This window comes from Gymnoscopelus microlampas (genome assembly GCF_963454915.1).
Source record: "Gymnoscopelus microlampas genome assembly, chromosome: 24".
In the NCBI taxonomy this organism is placed as follows: domain Eukaryota; kingdom Metazoa; phylum Chordata; class Actinopteri; order Myctophiformes; family Myctophidae; genus Gymnoscopelus; species Gymnoscopelus microlampas.
Genome location: NC_139961.1, coordinates 13525273 through 13540722, shown reverse-complemented (window position 1 = coordinate 13540722; position 15450 = coordinate 13525273). Strand labels below are relative to the sequence as shown.

General features: G+C 41.6%; 1 protein-coding gene across 2 annotated transcripts in view; it reads left to right on the top strand.

Moving 5' to 3' along the window:
- The window catches only part of lrrfip1b (leucine rich repeat (in FLII) interacting protein 1b), a 67790-nt gene that overhangs the window by 13784 nt on the left and 38556 nt on the right, over positions 1–15450 (top strand). For both annotated transcript variants that reach the window (XM_084050703.1, XM_084050702.1), the window contains exon 2: positions 11220–11306. In XM_084050703.1, the coding sequence (XP_083906829.1) occupies positions 11220–11306 (87 nt within the window). The remainder of the gene's footprint in view (positions 1–11219; positions 11307–15450) is intronic.

Here is a 15450-nt window from a genome sequence, read left to right as displayed (position 1 = left end):
TATAGCATTTAAGTGGTTTAAAAATTGCTATCAATTCAAGAGCATACACGTAGCGCATAAAGGACTGCACCAGTGCTGATGGAAAGGGTTTGTGCAGGGCAGAAATGTGATAGCCAGGGAGTCGAGTTGTAAAGAGCGCATGGTGGTTATGGGTGGAGAGGACTGTGGCTCTGTTTTTGTTTAGATTTCCAAAAGCAACGCTTGCATCTGTTGTGCCAAGTCGACCGAGGATGGCTCCAATGGGTTTGGGTGCGTTCGGCGGTGGCAGAGACTGCTCACGGCTCTAAAAAAGACAGAGACAGCTGTCTGCTGTGTTGTTCCCTCCAAATAAATGCTATCATGCCGTTGTTATTGCATTTCATACCTAAGGGGGAAAAAAGACGTTGGATCTTTAATGGATCTAGCACGCAAATTGATGAAGTTGTGCTTTAGATCTTTCTGCAATGAGGGGAGAGGTTGTGAAGGATAAAGTCAAGAGAAAATTAAATCATAGCACTGAAGCATCTGATATCATTGGATAGTGTGTTATTATTTGATATCTTGCACAAGACACTGCAGAACGCTGTCAACGCTGTGTTGAAATTGGTTTCGGGTATTTTTACTTTTTCCTTAAAGATAGGGTAACAAAAAAAACATATATATATATATATTGGATAAAAAGTTAATTCTATAATTATTTTTTAAGAGATATTTTGTGGGGAATTTTCTGCCTTTATTGATAGTACACAGTATACAGACAGGAAATGGGGAGAGAGACACGGGAAGTGACACGCAGCAAAGGTCGCCGGGATCGGGACTCGAACCCGCGACACGCTGTCAGACTGCAATGAGCCTATAGGTGCCCGGACCGCTACCACCAGCCGTCCGGGCCTTATCTCTATAATTCTGATAGATTGCTATGCGAGTGTTTATTCAGTAACACAGCTTGGTTGCCAAGTTCATGCAATCAGGAGAGAGTGCCCATTTGTCAGCTTCAATTTTATAGTGTTACAATTCCAATTTTGTTCTGCTCATTTCTTTGTTTCATCACTTCCAATTTCACTAGCTTATTCTATATCCTCTATAACATTGGTTCTCAAAGTGGGGTCCAGGGACCTCCAGGGGTACTTGAGGGGGTTCCAGGGGGTCCCCAGCTAAATGATGGGTAGGAACCAAATGGACCCTTATGGGTCTGTAACTCTGAGAGTGTACAAATGGAACCAAATGGACCCGTTAGGGTCCATTTGGTTCCATTTGTACACTCTCAGAGTTAAATTAACATTGATTTTACAATATAAATTGGGGTCCCAGGGATAGAAATGCCATTAAATGGGGGTCCGTAGCCTAATGCATGTCAAACTGGGGGTTAAAATGGTTGTGAATCACTGCTAGAGCCGTAAAAATCTTCTCTTATGGGGGGTCCCTGGCATATCTTTTGAAATGGGGGTCCGTGGGGCGTGGGCTAATAAGTGTCAATTTGGGGGTCCTTGACATGAAAAAGTTTGAGAACCACTGCTCTATAAGTTCTCTCTTCTGGTTGGCTAACATTGGTGTCCCGACCTGAAAATGTGTTTACTGTTTATTAACCCATTTAGACCGGGAACCCCTATACGTAACTATACCTTTCAATCCAGGAACCCCTTATGGGGTAGTTGTTGCTATGAACAGTATATGGCAATATATATTTTTTGTCATTTTTGAATGAATATTTTAAGTTTTTCAGGAAACTTAGGTCAGGATTTAGAAGGTGTTTTTAGAATCTGCCTCAGGTCTAAATGGGTTAAAGAGGGTTGGAGAGACAGGGAGACCCCTGTTACTGAACACACACTCTATAGCAATGATTACTATCAGAATATAGAGCTATTCAACACTTACTTTGATAAACAACTTCAGTTTAACCACTTAGACCCTTTGCTTAGTATATAAACAATGGAGCTGTGTTACACTGCACTTGGTGTGTTGTTTTTGGATCTACACCAATTTGTCTTTGCCAAAAATAGCAGTTTTACACTGCTATTGTTGGGTTTGGCAATCCGCAGGGGTCCTTGGCGGTTTCCAGGGGGGTCCCCAATTAGTTGTTATAGCATCAAAGTCAGTTAAACCACTTTAACCCTATACATCGGCTATTTGAAAATAGCCGGTCTACATAAGCTCACAAGCCCCTCAAGGAACCACAGGGGTCCTTGAGGGGGTTCCAGAGGGTCCCCAGCTAAATGAGTTAATCTAGCATCAAAATCTGTTCAACCGCTTTAACCCTATTTGTAAACAGCCGATCTACAAGCTCACAATGTGCCAATGCAACGAGTTGTGAGCTTGTAGATTGGCTATTTTCAAATGCAATCTTGAACAAAATGTTATTTAAAAAAAAAAAAAAAATCTTCAAAACATTTTAACAACGCAGACTTTGTATGGGGGTCCCCTGGCACAAAGCATTTTCAGGTGGGGGGTAGGCGGCAAACTACATATTAATTTTGGGGGTCCTTGACATGAAACGGTTTCAGAACCACTGCATTAAGAGACCTGCCGGCCCCTAGAATTCCTCCAGTGGGACACCCATGAGATCCTTCCTCTGGTAGAGCCAAGAAACATCTGGAGGATGGAGCAAGCGTACCCTGTTGTTAATGTGATTGATGATGACTGCCTGCCCTGCACTGCACTGCAAATATGTCGACAAGTCACTTCATTTACTGGAGAACCGGCTCTTGAACTATCAGCCGGAAAGACGTGTGAGATACTATAGATTTCACTTTGTTTCCAATGCAGTGTCACTTGATTTGATAGATTTTTTATTTTTTAAGGAACAAGTTTCAAACATCGCGTTGAAACCACTTAAACCCTATACTTAGTTGACTGGAGTCTCACATGGCTCTGTAAGAGGCCCCCTTCCTGTTTTCAGTTTACAATAAATACTGTATCTGAGCTTGTAGATCGACTATTTCCGCCAAACTTTCGCCCCTAAAATAGGGACTCAAGGGTTTAAGAGGTTACATTCTTAAAGGTTCTTAAGTCAAATGGTTAAAAAAGGTTAAAAAATCTTTAAAAATGCTGACACTGGCTGGGAATGTTTAAAAAACGGACGTTTACTTGTAACAGAGAATTTCTACATTGCAGTATTGATACTTTTAGTAGTAAAAAAATTGAATATTTTTTTCCACCACTGTCCACTAGGCTAGTAAATCGCCCCGGATTTTTTTAAATCTTAACTTACATCGACATGCCCAAAACGGGGACACCAGGGCTAAAGCAGTTAAACCAACAGTCAGGATCTTGACAGTGTGCTAAAGTGATATAGGATTACAAAAAGCACTGCGGTATACGGAGGAACAGTGACTCTGCCAGTGGCCTGTGAAAGCAGTATGATTATGGTCAATGGACTGCTTCCACTCACAACATATTTCTTCCCTATTTATCCTCTTAACAACAGCTTATCTTTGTCTTTGTTTTGTTTTATTCTTTGGGGTTTTGCGTTTTTCTTTTGAGTTGGTTTGAGGTCTTTTTCATATAGTTTAAAAAAATATATTTTATTATTAAACTCTTGGTTCTTTACTTGTGGTTGCATGACTTACTTCTCTTTTTTTGTTTATTTTAAAATATCTTTGGTGTTATTACTGCTCTGGTATTTTTATCATTTTGCTGCTCAATCCAAACGTAACTAAACATATCGTCTCTGTCGGATGGAAACCTCATTATGTCCAAAACTATTACTTTTCCGGATTCAAATTTAAAAATAGAAGTAGCAGATCGACAAGCTTAAAATGCGTTGCTTCGCGCTGCGTGTTAAGCTTGAAGATCTGCTACTTTTGATGCTTTTGTGTGACACTGTGTAATGATCAAGTAGGGCATTAATAAAACAGTTAAAACATGGAGATTCCAGTTTTTTGCCTTGACTTTAGTGAGCCAGAACTGGCTCACAGGCCAATGCAGTGTGCGTGCGTGCTTGCGTGTGTGTGTGTTCCCATTAGACCACGTTCAGAGCCTTCCTTCCAGGAAGTGTCAGGACCTGAGGAGTTGTAACTCACCATGTGGTTGTTTTTATTTTTCGTAGAGAGTGGGGGGGGGGGGGGGGGGGGCTCGTCTCTGGGGTGGTGGAGAGGGGCCTAAGTCAGGGCGTTGTTCAACATATGAACCCCGGGCAGTCACAATACTGTAGGCCAGGGGTTCTCAAACTTTTTTTGTGTCAAGGACGCCCCAAATTAATATGTATTTGGCCGACCTCTGACGCCACTCTGACTCAGACATAACCATAAACAAACCCCATACGCCCATATATAGGCAGGACCATGGCCACGTCACTCGGACTCAGACATAATCATAAACAAACCCGAAACGCCCATATATAGGCATATTATGGAGATCCAGTTGTCCAGAGCCACAGATCCTCTGTGCGCAATGGCATTGGCAAGGACTCGAGGGAGTGCGGTGCCCGCCGCCGGGTTGTCGGTTATGCGGTTGTCCAGAACCGCCAATCCAACCGATATGTCCATTTATGGGCATATAATCCAGTTGTCCAGAACCGCCGATCCAACCAATACCAAGAACTCTAGATGAACCTCTAGTTTAAAAAAAAGAAATAGCAGATATACAACAAAGTGACGCACTGTCGCACTGTGAGCTTGAAGATCTTCTGTTTTAGAATAGCCAACACATAAATGGATAACGTGTTGTACGTGGTTAAACTTTGACATGTGGCTTCTGATAAGCCATTATGCAGAGAATAACGCAGCGAGAGCTACGCAACGTCGGCTTCTTGTGGTTGCACTGTTCCAGCTGCTGTGTGTGAATCATTTCGTGGCGCGTTGAACCCAGGTCTGCATGTTGTACAGGACCTGATCCATGTACAGGACCTGATCCATGAGCCCTGCTCACCCACTGATCTGGATTAAAGCCTGCCTTGGCTTTGACCTCCGTGAGCTCCCGTCGATCTGCATCACCGCCGCTGATTTTGATCTCATGAGGCTAGAGATGTCTCTTTGGAAGTGACTATACATGATGAATGAAATGATACTGAATAGGCTCTGTGCATATTACTGTAGTACCAGGTTTCCAGAAGGTGGCATGCCTGTTTCCTGCTCGGGTTCATTGTATCTTAGCTATCGCAATTATTTGAGATAATCGCAATTTTAAAATGAAAAAGAAAATGTTTCATATATTTTCAAACATTTTCAAAAATAGTGGAAATAGCAGATTTTATAGATCGGCTATTTCCATATTAAGTATGAAGTTATTCAATTATGCCATGTTATTTGTCATATCTGCCCTGTGCACATTTTGTTCATGAACAGAAATGTTAACACATTTTTACAAATGTTCCAATGTCGTTCCAACGACAAGAAACACAATTAAATCGTTAATCGCAATTATTCGAGCGACAAGTAAAATGTCATAATCGTGACAGCCCTAATCATAGCTCTGTCGATTGGGCAGGCAGCAGATTTTAGCCACATGTGACGGTGTCATGTATAATATAAATATATGTGTAGTTATAAGTATACCTTGCAGAGCCTTGTGGGCCGGCCCATAGGTCAAGAGCCTACTGTTTCTTTAGCATGATGAGACGGCTTGATGGACAAGTGCATCCCGGAAGCCATGATGTGTTTCACCCAGATGGGCGTGGTTTTGTGGTTAGGGTTAAGGCTAGCTTTAGGCATAGTTTCTGTGAGGTTAAGGTTAGATTTAGGCATAGTTTTTGTGAGGTTTTACAGTCTTTAGTATGACCTGGCCGGGGATCGAACACCGACCCCCTAACCTCAGAGCGGACACTCTGACCACAATACCACTGATTTGGTGCAGGTATCATATGTTTCCGGCTAAAATCTGCTGCTGAGTCAACAAACAAAGCCATGGGTTAACTGAACGGTAAAAGTACAAATATGTTTTTTTTTTTGGAGGGGTCCCCAGTTCAAATATGAGTATTTTGGGGGCCTGAAAAGCTTGGGAACCCTTGGCCTACCGCCCCGGTGTCGGTTCCCACCAGAAGCATCTGTCCTGTGACTGTCCGTTTGCTCTCAGTTCTCCTGCTGTCTCCATAAAGCAGACATGGGAGGGGGAGTGGACTGCACACTCTTGTTAAAAATGAATTATGCAACCTTTATTGCTAATGGCTATGCCATGTGTTCGTTTTTTTTTTAAACAACAGCAGCCAGTCAGCTCTCAGAATGATGTCTCACTCTCCTAGCTCCCTGTTCGGGGTTATTTTTAGCCTCATGTGGTTGTAATTAGTTGGTAATGTTTTTTTTTGGTTAAATTGTTGCCGTTTGCTCGGCAGTGGAAATAAGTGGATGTCGTTGCTATTGGGTGGAAACCGTGTATGTCCCAAACGGCTACTTTTCAGGACATGGAAAAAAAGTGTTCCAATGGATCCAATGTAGTTATTTAGATGCAAGCTCAATACTTTTCATTGATTACATATTTATAAAACCAAGAGACAAACTTACTTAAAAATAACTTTAAGTTTGTCATAGCCGTCCAAATAGTCCAAAATGTTCATGTATCATCAAAAATAATGAAAATAGCCAATCTGCAAGTTCACGTTGTGAGCTTCTAGATCAGCCATGTTATTTTTGCATGATACTGTCGTACAACAAAATATACAATAGGGTATTAATTTATGAAAAGGAGAAAAAAGGAGGCCTTGACAGTGATGATTCATCTTCTAATTTGGGGTTTTGCTGTAGCCTATATTAGTTTAGCTTGTGGTGGTTATTACCTAAGTGTTCATTCCAGTCGATTTGTAAAGGAGACTTTACGTTCAATATGATAGCACATACAACTAAATATGGCTAAAGTCCTTCCCGCAGCCAGCTCGGGTTCAAATCCGACCTGAGGCTCTTTGCTGCATGTCATCCCTCATCCCTCCTAACTCTACTGCCTCTCTGTCTGTCTATCTGTCTGTCTATCTGTCTATCTGTCTATCTATCTGTCTATCTGTCTATCTGTCTCTCTGTCTCTCTGTCTATCTGTCTCTCTCTCAGTCAGAATGCTGAAAAGTGTTTACAGCAGAGGGTGAGGTGATACGCTGAACACTTTCAACCTGGCGTGCCTATTTTGGGAATGTCATCACAGCTGAATGTTTTCCAAAATTTTCAGAAATAGCCGATCTACATGCAGTGCGTTGTGAGCTATACCGACTCTACTGAGCTTTTGGATCAGCTATTTTTGAAAGGTTTTGAGTGTTTTAAGCAATAGGGATGTGACAATTTAGGGTCACAGGTTCAAATTACGCAGCTGGTTGGTTGTTTTGAACACTGCTCCCCTCCCTCCTACAATTCACCTTCCTCACCAACTAGGTTAAGGTGCCCTTGAGCAAGACTTGAACCCCAATTTTTTTAAATGTTTAAAAAATTGTTGCCTATAATGACGTACGTAAAAGAGGGATCGATTCATTATTTCATTAAATTATTGTGTGTGTGCGCGTGTGCGTGTGACACTGGGAACCCTGCCATGCAACTGTCTTCACTCGATAAACCGATGCAGTCTCCTCCTGTACGTTAAAGGAGTTGTTCACTCAAAACAAATCTTACTTTGTATGAATTACACACCCCATGAAGCCTTGAATTCATGGAGATCTTTTTGGTTTTGTCCCATTCCTGTGCCAATAATTTGATGACAGGCGGAATCTCTCTGGTAGGAGATTCAGCAGGAGACTCAAAGAGAGTCTCCTACTGAGTCTCTTATTGGTTCAGGAATGCGACAAAAACAAAAAAAATGTCCATGAATTCAAGGCTTCATGGGGTGTGTAATTGATAGAAAATAAGTCACGTTTTTGGGTGAACTACTCCTTTAAGGCCCTAGCTGTCTCTCTCTGCATTCTGGCACGCAGACGATCTGAACTGGGATCAGATTGCTCCAGCCGCGGCGGAGCGCATACAATAGCCTCCTCAGAACGAGTGACAGTTGAGCAGGACTGGATTGTCAGGCTTGTTGTGAGGCTGCGGGGTGTTTTGTCGAGGCGTTGTCCGCCCTGGGAGGGAGTGTCACCGGTACAGGGAGTGTCACCAGTACAGGACAGGACACACCAATGCCGGCTCGCCCGCATTCATTCTCCTCTCCTGCATCATAGTGGAAACATCCAGTGTTGCCAGGTTTTGGGAGAGAAATAAGCAACCAGGACTAGGAAACCTAAGCCCAAGAGAAGCGACTGTAGGCCATATGAGCACTTTAAACCTATACTGTGTACATCGGCTATTTGAAAATAGCCGATCCACAAGCTCGTTGTGAGCTTGTAGATCTGCTATTTTCAAAACAAATCTTGAAATAAAATGTAGAATATTTGGAAGATACTTTAAACATTCTAGCAACATAAATCTGGTATGCGGGGCTCCCTGGCACTAAACATTTTGAGATAGGGGTTAGTTAGGGGACAAATACATGACTTGAAATGAAATATTTGAGAACCACAAATCTTAAGCAACTACACTTTAGAAACAAGCCCCCCCCCCCGCAAACGACCAATATTTACAAGCAACTTTACAGAAAAAGAAGCCCAACGTCGCTTATAATAAGCAGACATGGCAACACTGCTCCTCCTCCGGCATCAAGCATGGCTCACAGTGCAAACGTCCCATAGAGGCTGCTGCCCCCTGCTGGCCACTGACTGCAGAGTCAGTGAGTGCATCATGTGAGTCAGGGATTTAGGTGTGGCGAGTCACTCTGCATGCAGTGGTGTAGTACATTTCTACTCCACTCCACCCATCAGTGGTTCTCAACCTGTGGGTCTGATTTGGGGGGGGGGGGGGGTGCCCAGATGACAGTAAAGTGACAATTTAAGGACTTTTAAGACCTAAAAAAGAAAGAAAGACAATAAAAAAAAATAAAAAATACTGCATCAAAAGTAATCAATAAACTATACTATAAATTACAAACATTGGCCAAATTGCCAAATGGCGGCCACCTTGAATATTCAATGACAATTTTCTATTATCCAAAAGACATTTACCAAGTACTATGTATAGTAAATAAGTCTGAAATATCATATTATATCCATCATTCATAAGAAAACAGTTGTTGCTGGCGGCCATTTTGAAAAATGGCTGCCATGGGCGCCATGTTGAAAATTCATGATGGCTCCATATCCAATTCTTTTTGGAATGCCTTTGGCTATAAGTGTACCAAATGTCATGCTTTTATCACAAACTGAACGATTCCTTTGTATTTGGGAGCTAAGCTCTTGGACTATGTCTATAAATTATGTTTTGAAGGATTTTGTTAGTATTGGTTTCAATTAGGAGTTGTTACTTTTTGCTTTCAAAGTAAATTTCCGTTAGAACGAGGAGGGCAGAGGGAGAGAGAGGGGGGGGGGGGTGCTACTAGCTACTATTGTACATGAGATGTATTAAACCTTGTTAATACGTTTGCCAGTTATTTAAGAAAAGTATAAAAACAACCTTAAAGTGTTTTCATTGTTGTATATACTGTAGGCTAAACAGTGCAGTGGATATACAGATAGGACAGACAGAGCCGAGGCCGTCACCGTCATGTGATTGTAACTGTCCAGGATGTACGATGTAGTGACCATAGGTCAGGTCAGTGACAGTGCACAAAATCCTTTAACCACTTAAACCCCAGCATCAGCATTGTGGGGAAAGCTTTCGCTGAAAATAGCTGATCGACAAGATCGCAACTTGTCGCAAGCTTGTCGATCGGCTATGTCAGCTAAAACTTTCCCAACAATAACAGAAAACCAAAAAGAAAAAACACTAGCATAGATCCCTGAGGGACCATAGAGGGTTTAAGTGGTTAACTTTACACAGTGCAAAATAATGAGTTAACAACACTGACAACACTAGTACAGGGTGTATGTTCACAACAAATGTAAACACTCTGAAATGTAAACATTGACTCCGTTTGACGGGATACAATTACATCAATGTATTGTGTGTGTGTGTGTGTGTGTGTGTGTGTGTGTGTGTGTGTGTGTGTGTGTGTGTGTGTGTGTGTGTGTGTGTGTGTGTGTGTGTGTGTGTGTGTGTGTGTGTGTGTGTGTGTGTGTGTGTGTGTGTGTGTGTGTGTGCTCACGCTTGTGTTATGTGCAGACAACAGAAGGAGGAAATGTCTTTGTGTGTAAAGTGATAACTTCCTTCCAGTCTGAGGAAGGAACAGCTGGACACTGAGTTCTTCAGGAACCAGTGATAGAGGGATGACTGAAAGAATGATATGACTACTGTAGATGAATGAATGAACCGTGTGTGTGTCTGTGTGTGTGTGTGTGTGTGTGTGCGTGCGTGTCAGACGTTACTGTTTTCACAGCATATACTGTATAATCAAGTGTCTTGTTCAGACAATGGTGATTAAATCACTAGTGACACAGATAACCGTAACCTCAGAGACTATGACCCCTAATTCACCACTATGAATGGTGAATTATCTGGTGGTTTCTATTGTTACATTAAACTACTGAGAATGAGAGTGCTGAATGTTTGCATCGATACTGTATGTGATCCATGGACCAAATGTTACCCAGAGAGCACTAGAATACCTTTGAAAGCATCTGTCATTTTAGATTTTCACCACTTTAACTTTGTTTGGCTATTCACAAATGGCAGATCTACAAGCTCATAGTGCAGCCCTATGAGCTTTTTGATCTGCTACATTTTTGGCAAATCTTTGAATATATACAGTATATATATATATATATATATATATATATATATATATATATATATATATATATATATATATATATATATATTTAAAGTGAACATTTGTAACTCCAATTTTTGCTTCTGGAGTTCCCTGGAACTAAATATTTTGAGATGGGGGTCCGCGGCCAAATACATATGATTTTATAGCAACAAGTGTTTCAGAAAACTGTTTTTAGAAGACATTTAGATTTAGAAGACATTTGTAGAATCGGCCTCAGGGCTTAATGGGTTAAAAGTCCATTGTGCTATATCCTAGCTATAGCTAGAATCAGCTCAGTGGCCTTGCGGTTAGAGTGTCCGCCCATAGATTGGAAGGTTCGGGGTTCAAGCCCCCGGCCGGGTCGTACCGAAGATAAAAGATTAAAAAAATTAGACCGCATGCCTTCCTGCTTGGCACTCAGCATCAAGGGTTGGATTGGGGGTAAATCCTTGTGACATTCTAGCGTAGTTTGGAAAGTCTCTGACTCTCTGGTATATTTTGTATTTGCTGTTGTGGATTTCTTAAGTTGCATGTGTCTGTGGGTTTGTCGAATGTCACACTGAAAGTCATTGTTTGCTTCCGTCTCTAAATTTCTCTCTCTCTCTCTGTCTCTCGCCCAGGCGGAGGCGAGGCTGGCGGCTAAGCGGGCGGCCCGGGCGGAGGCGCGGGAGATTCGGATGAAGGAGCTGGAGAGACAACAGAAGGAGGTGAGGAGGACTGAGAGGAGGTTCACAACACCTGCACCGTTTACTTTTCACTGTGTTTTAGGTGTTTTCTCCTGCTCCTGCTAATAACATGTTCCAGTGTTTGGCTCGATGGAGACATCTGGCTCGATTAGGGCTGGACAATTATCTGAAAATAATATCAAAACATTTAGAATCAATAAGAAACTTAATCTTGCTCATGAATGTTGACTTAAATTAGTCTGATTAGTCTATACTTTGTTGTACAATGGTGGCGTACAAACATAGCTAAAATAGCTGGTCTACAAGCTTGTGAGCTTGTATATCTTGTATATCTTGCATATCTTGTTGCGAACGCGGAAGGAGGCGCGGCGAACCGCCCAAGTGGAGCCTACTATGTAACTCGGCTCGGCTTGTGTCTCTGTCTGTCTGTCTGTGTGCAGTATGTGTGCAGCCGCGCCCCCATGTGACTCACGCTCTCATTGGCTCGCGCCCCCATGTGACTCAAAACTCCGTGACTGAAATATAGCAGCTGCACTACCTGTGTGCAGCCGCCAGAGTGCGCCAGAGTTCACTACTACAGTGTGGCTGAAATATAGAACTGCGTTCGCTTCCAGCGTTCGCGCGTCTTACTTGTATTGTAAAGTCTTTCTATTTGTAAGTACTCGTTCATTAACCGTAATCAAGGCAACATTCTGTGAAATAACGGTCATATTGATTGGAAGTCGTATCGCCCCCAGCCCTATAGGCTTCAGGTCAGATGTCGATTCCCCAACCTTGAAGAGAGACTCACTGAACAGGGGGGGGGGGGGGTCAAAGTACGCTGTATACCTCTGTATAGGTATTCTCTCTTTACGTCTACCAGAGGAGCTGAGACTGAGAGAGCATGGGCCGTGTTGACAGTGAGTTTAGTCAGCAGCAGGACTGATGGGGCGAACAGGTTTCTGTCTTCCGTTCAGAGTTGAGGACTTGAGTTGCTCGTTTGGCCCTGGCTTAGAGGTTTTAGATATGCATTGTCCTGTCGCGGTGAGTAACCTAACCCATTACAACCGGGAACGCATCTGTGTAACCACTTTAACCATTATTTTATACTTTGGCTTTTAACAAATAGCAGATCTACAAGCTCATAGCGTGGCACCGAATGCCGCGCTATGAGCTTGTAGATCTGCTATTTTTTGTTTAATCTTGAAAATGTGTGCAAATCATTGAATATATTCATTTTTTTTTTTAAAGCAATTTTTTTTTACTCAAATCTTTGCTTCTGGGGGGTCCCTGGAAGAACATTTTTTGAGATGGGGGTCAAATACATAATAATTTTGGGGGTCCTTGAAATGAAAAAAGTTTGATTTCTTTTTTTAACGGTTTGAGTTAAAAATGTTTACTTTAAAAAATATATATTGAAAGATTTGCAAAAATTGAAAGATTTGCAAAAATTGAAAGATTTGCAAAAATTGAAAGATTTGCAAAAATTGAAAGATTTGCAAAAAGATCATACTGTAGAGCGGCAATCGGTGCCGCGCTATGAGCTTGTATATCTGCTATTTTTGAATAGCCAAAGAAATCTAGAAATGATACGGATGCGTTCCCTGTCTAAATGGGTTAACACACCGTGATACAAATGGATCTGCACACAGTCATGTAAACTGTGTGTGGATCATTTGGACGTACTTGTCAAGCTGTCTAGCACAGATGTTTCCCCTATCCAGCCTTCACACTGCTGAAGGCTGGATCGCCGAAACGTCTGTCATCTTTGTCATCTTGAGGCATATGGAACAAAAATAAAATATGGACTTTCGTTAACGAGTGAGATCCTCCAGGTTTTATTGAACAGTTTATTTGGACAGTGCACCAGTGCTAGATCCAATTTTAAAGACGTGTATCTAACGCATAACCACTAAACTACGATTTTTTTAGCAGATCTATATACCAACAATTTGATATTTTAAAGTTAAATTGGGACACCAGTGTTAAAGTTAACACTAGTTAAGAGAGTTTCTCGAAGATGAATCTTTGTTTATTTCGCTCCAGATTGTGCTGTGTATTGTATTGTATGCGGTAAGCTAGGAGCTTATAATTTTGTCCAACCCTAGAATAAGTAAAGTGGTATTATAGGACATCATGGGGTGACATTCTTCTCATTTACAGCAGATGTATCCTTTCCATCTAACACCTAACTTATCATCTCATCAGAATGTGACAGAACATTCTTTATAATCTTCACAGCTGTTCTCTGCTTTTCATTGTGATTTATGACCGCTATTAGATACCAGTATCGGTTGCCGATAATGCCTAAAACGCTGGTATCGGCAAGTATGCCAGTCTATGGGCAACTGCCATTCCAATCCCACATCATTTATCACATGATGATGTGTCATTTACAGGAATCAATTATGCTGTATTTTGAATCCCTCAGCTGATGTTGCACTACTGTTTTATACTCTTACTCTGCCATTTACTGTACATTATTTTACTAAGTTGTAGCTGCACTTTTAACAGAATGTATATGTATTCCTAGATCAGTGGTTCGCAAACTTTTTCATTCCAAGGACCCCCATTAACTCTGAGAGTGTACACATGCACACGTTTGTACACTCTCAGAGTTGCAGACCTGTAAGGGTCTATTTGGAACCCCCTCAAGGAACCCTGAGAGTCCCTGGACCCCACTTTGAGAACCACGGATCGGTAGGGTACTCGGTATCGACCGATATGCAAGCTATGGTTTATCGGACTTTGGTATCGCGAAGGAATTTTTTTTATTGGTACATCTCTGACTGCTATGAACTAACATTGCTAACCCTGAGTTTCTGTCATTTCATTTTCTCTGCTCTTCCTCTTTGGCTTTAGATGTATCAGAGCCAGAAGGTAGGCTTCCTTCCTTCCTTCCTTCCTCCCTTTCGTTCATTCCTCTGTTGTATTTCCTTTCCTTGCCTTATCTCTCTCTCTCGCTCACTCACTTATTTACTAATTAACGTCCTCAATTATGCAAGCTTGTGTGACTTTTTCTTACGTATGTGTCTCGACTCTAAGATTCTCGACTCTAAGATTCACATACGTTGTAACACACACACACACACACACACACACACACACACACACACACACACACACACACACACACACACACACACACACACACACACACACACACACACACACACACACATTCAAAACTTCAGTTTTGATATCAGGCCAATATTATTTAAGAGTAATTTGTTTGTATTATTCTCCCTAATGTACAGGATGGGTGGGGTTTGCCACAAGGACAAATTCAGTAACTCGTAACTTTTCAAAAATTATAGATCTACATGCTCATAGCGCAGCACTCTGTACCACGCCTATGAGCTTGTAGATCCTCTATTTTAGACCAATTAGGCCTATATGAAGACATGTTTTGAAAATGGGTGAGGTGCTCAGGTCACTAGCTAGAAGTATTTAAATGCTAGATCTTTCTCATCTTCCTCTTCACTAACCTTTTTCCTTTCTTCCTGGTGTCCTCCTCCTCTTACTCCTCCTCCTCCTCCTCCTCCTCCTCCAGAGGTATTATGGGATGGACGGCAACAGCAAGTGGGGTCATATTGAACAGTGGATGGTAGGAGGCAACGTGGCCGACAGACTCTGCCGCTAGACGATCATGAAAACCTTGTAGCTTCAAAAATGTCTGTCTATTGGCAATTAATCAAAAAACGGCTTCCTTACTACTTTTTTTATGCTTTCCTTTTCTTTTGCCACATTAAACTTGGCGTCCCTATTTTGGGGCTTGTCATTATTGGCAGAAATGTTCACCAAAGCCAGCTGGCTGTTTTCACGTGACACAAAACGTGCCGTAGTTCAATTTTGAGACTTTACAGTCCTTTTTTTTTGATTGACTTTACCCGATGGGAAATGTGGAATGCAGGAAAACATCAAATGTAATGCATGCTCACTAACATATTACATTTTCTGATTGGATTATGAAATGATATGAACTTGTGATATGAGTCTAAGTAGATCATCATCTGGGATTTTAGACAATAATGTTTATTGAAGAGCTGGAGAGACAGGGAGACCCCTGTTACTGAACAAACACTCTATATAGCAATGAGTACTTTTAGGATATAGTTCTTTAACCTTTTAACCAAAAATATCACTTACCCTACCTTTTAATATACATTTTATTCACTCAAAAAGG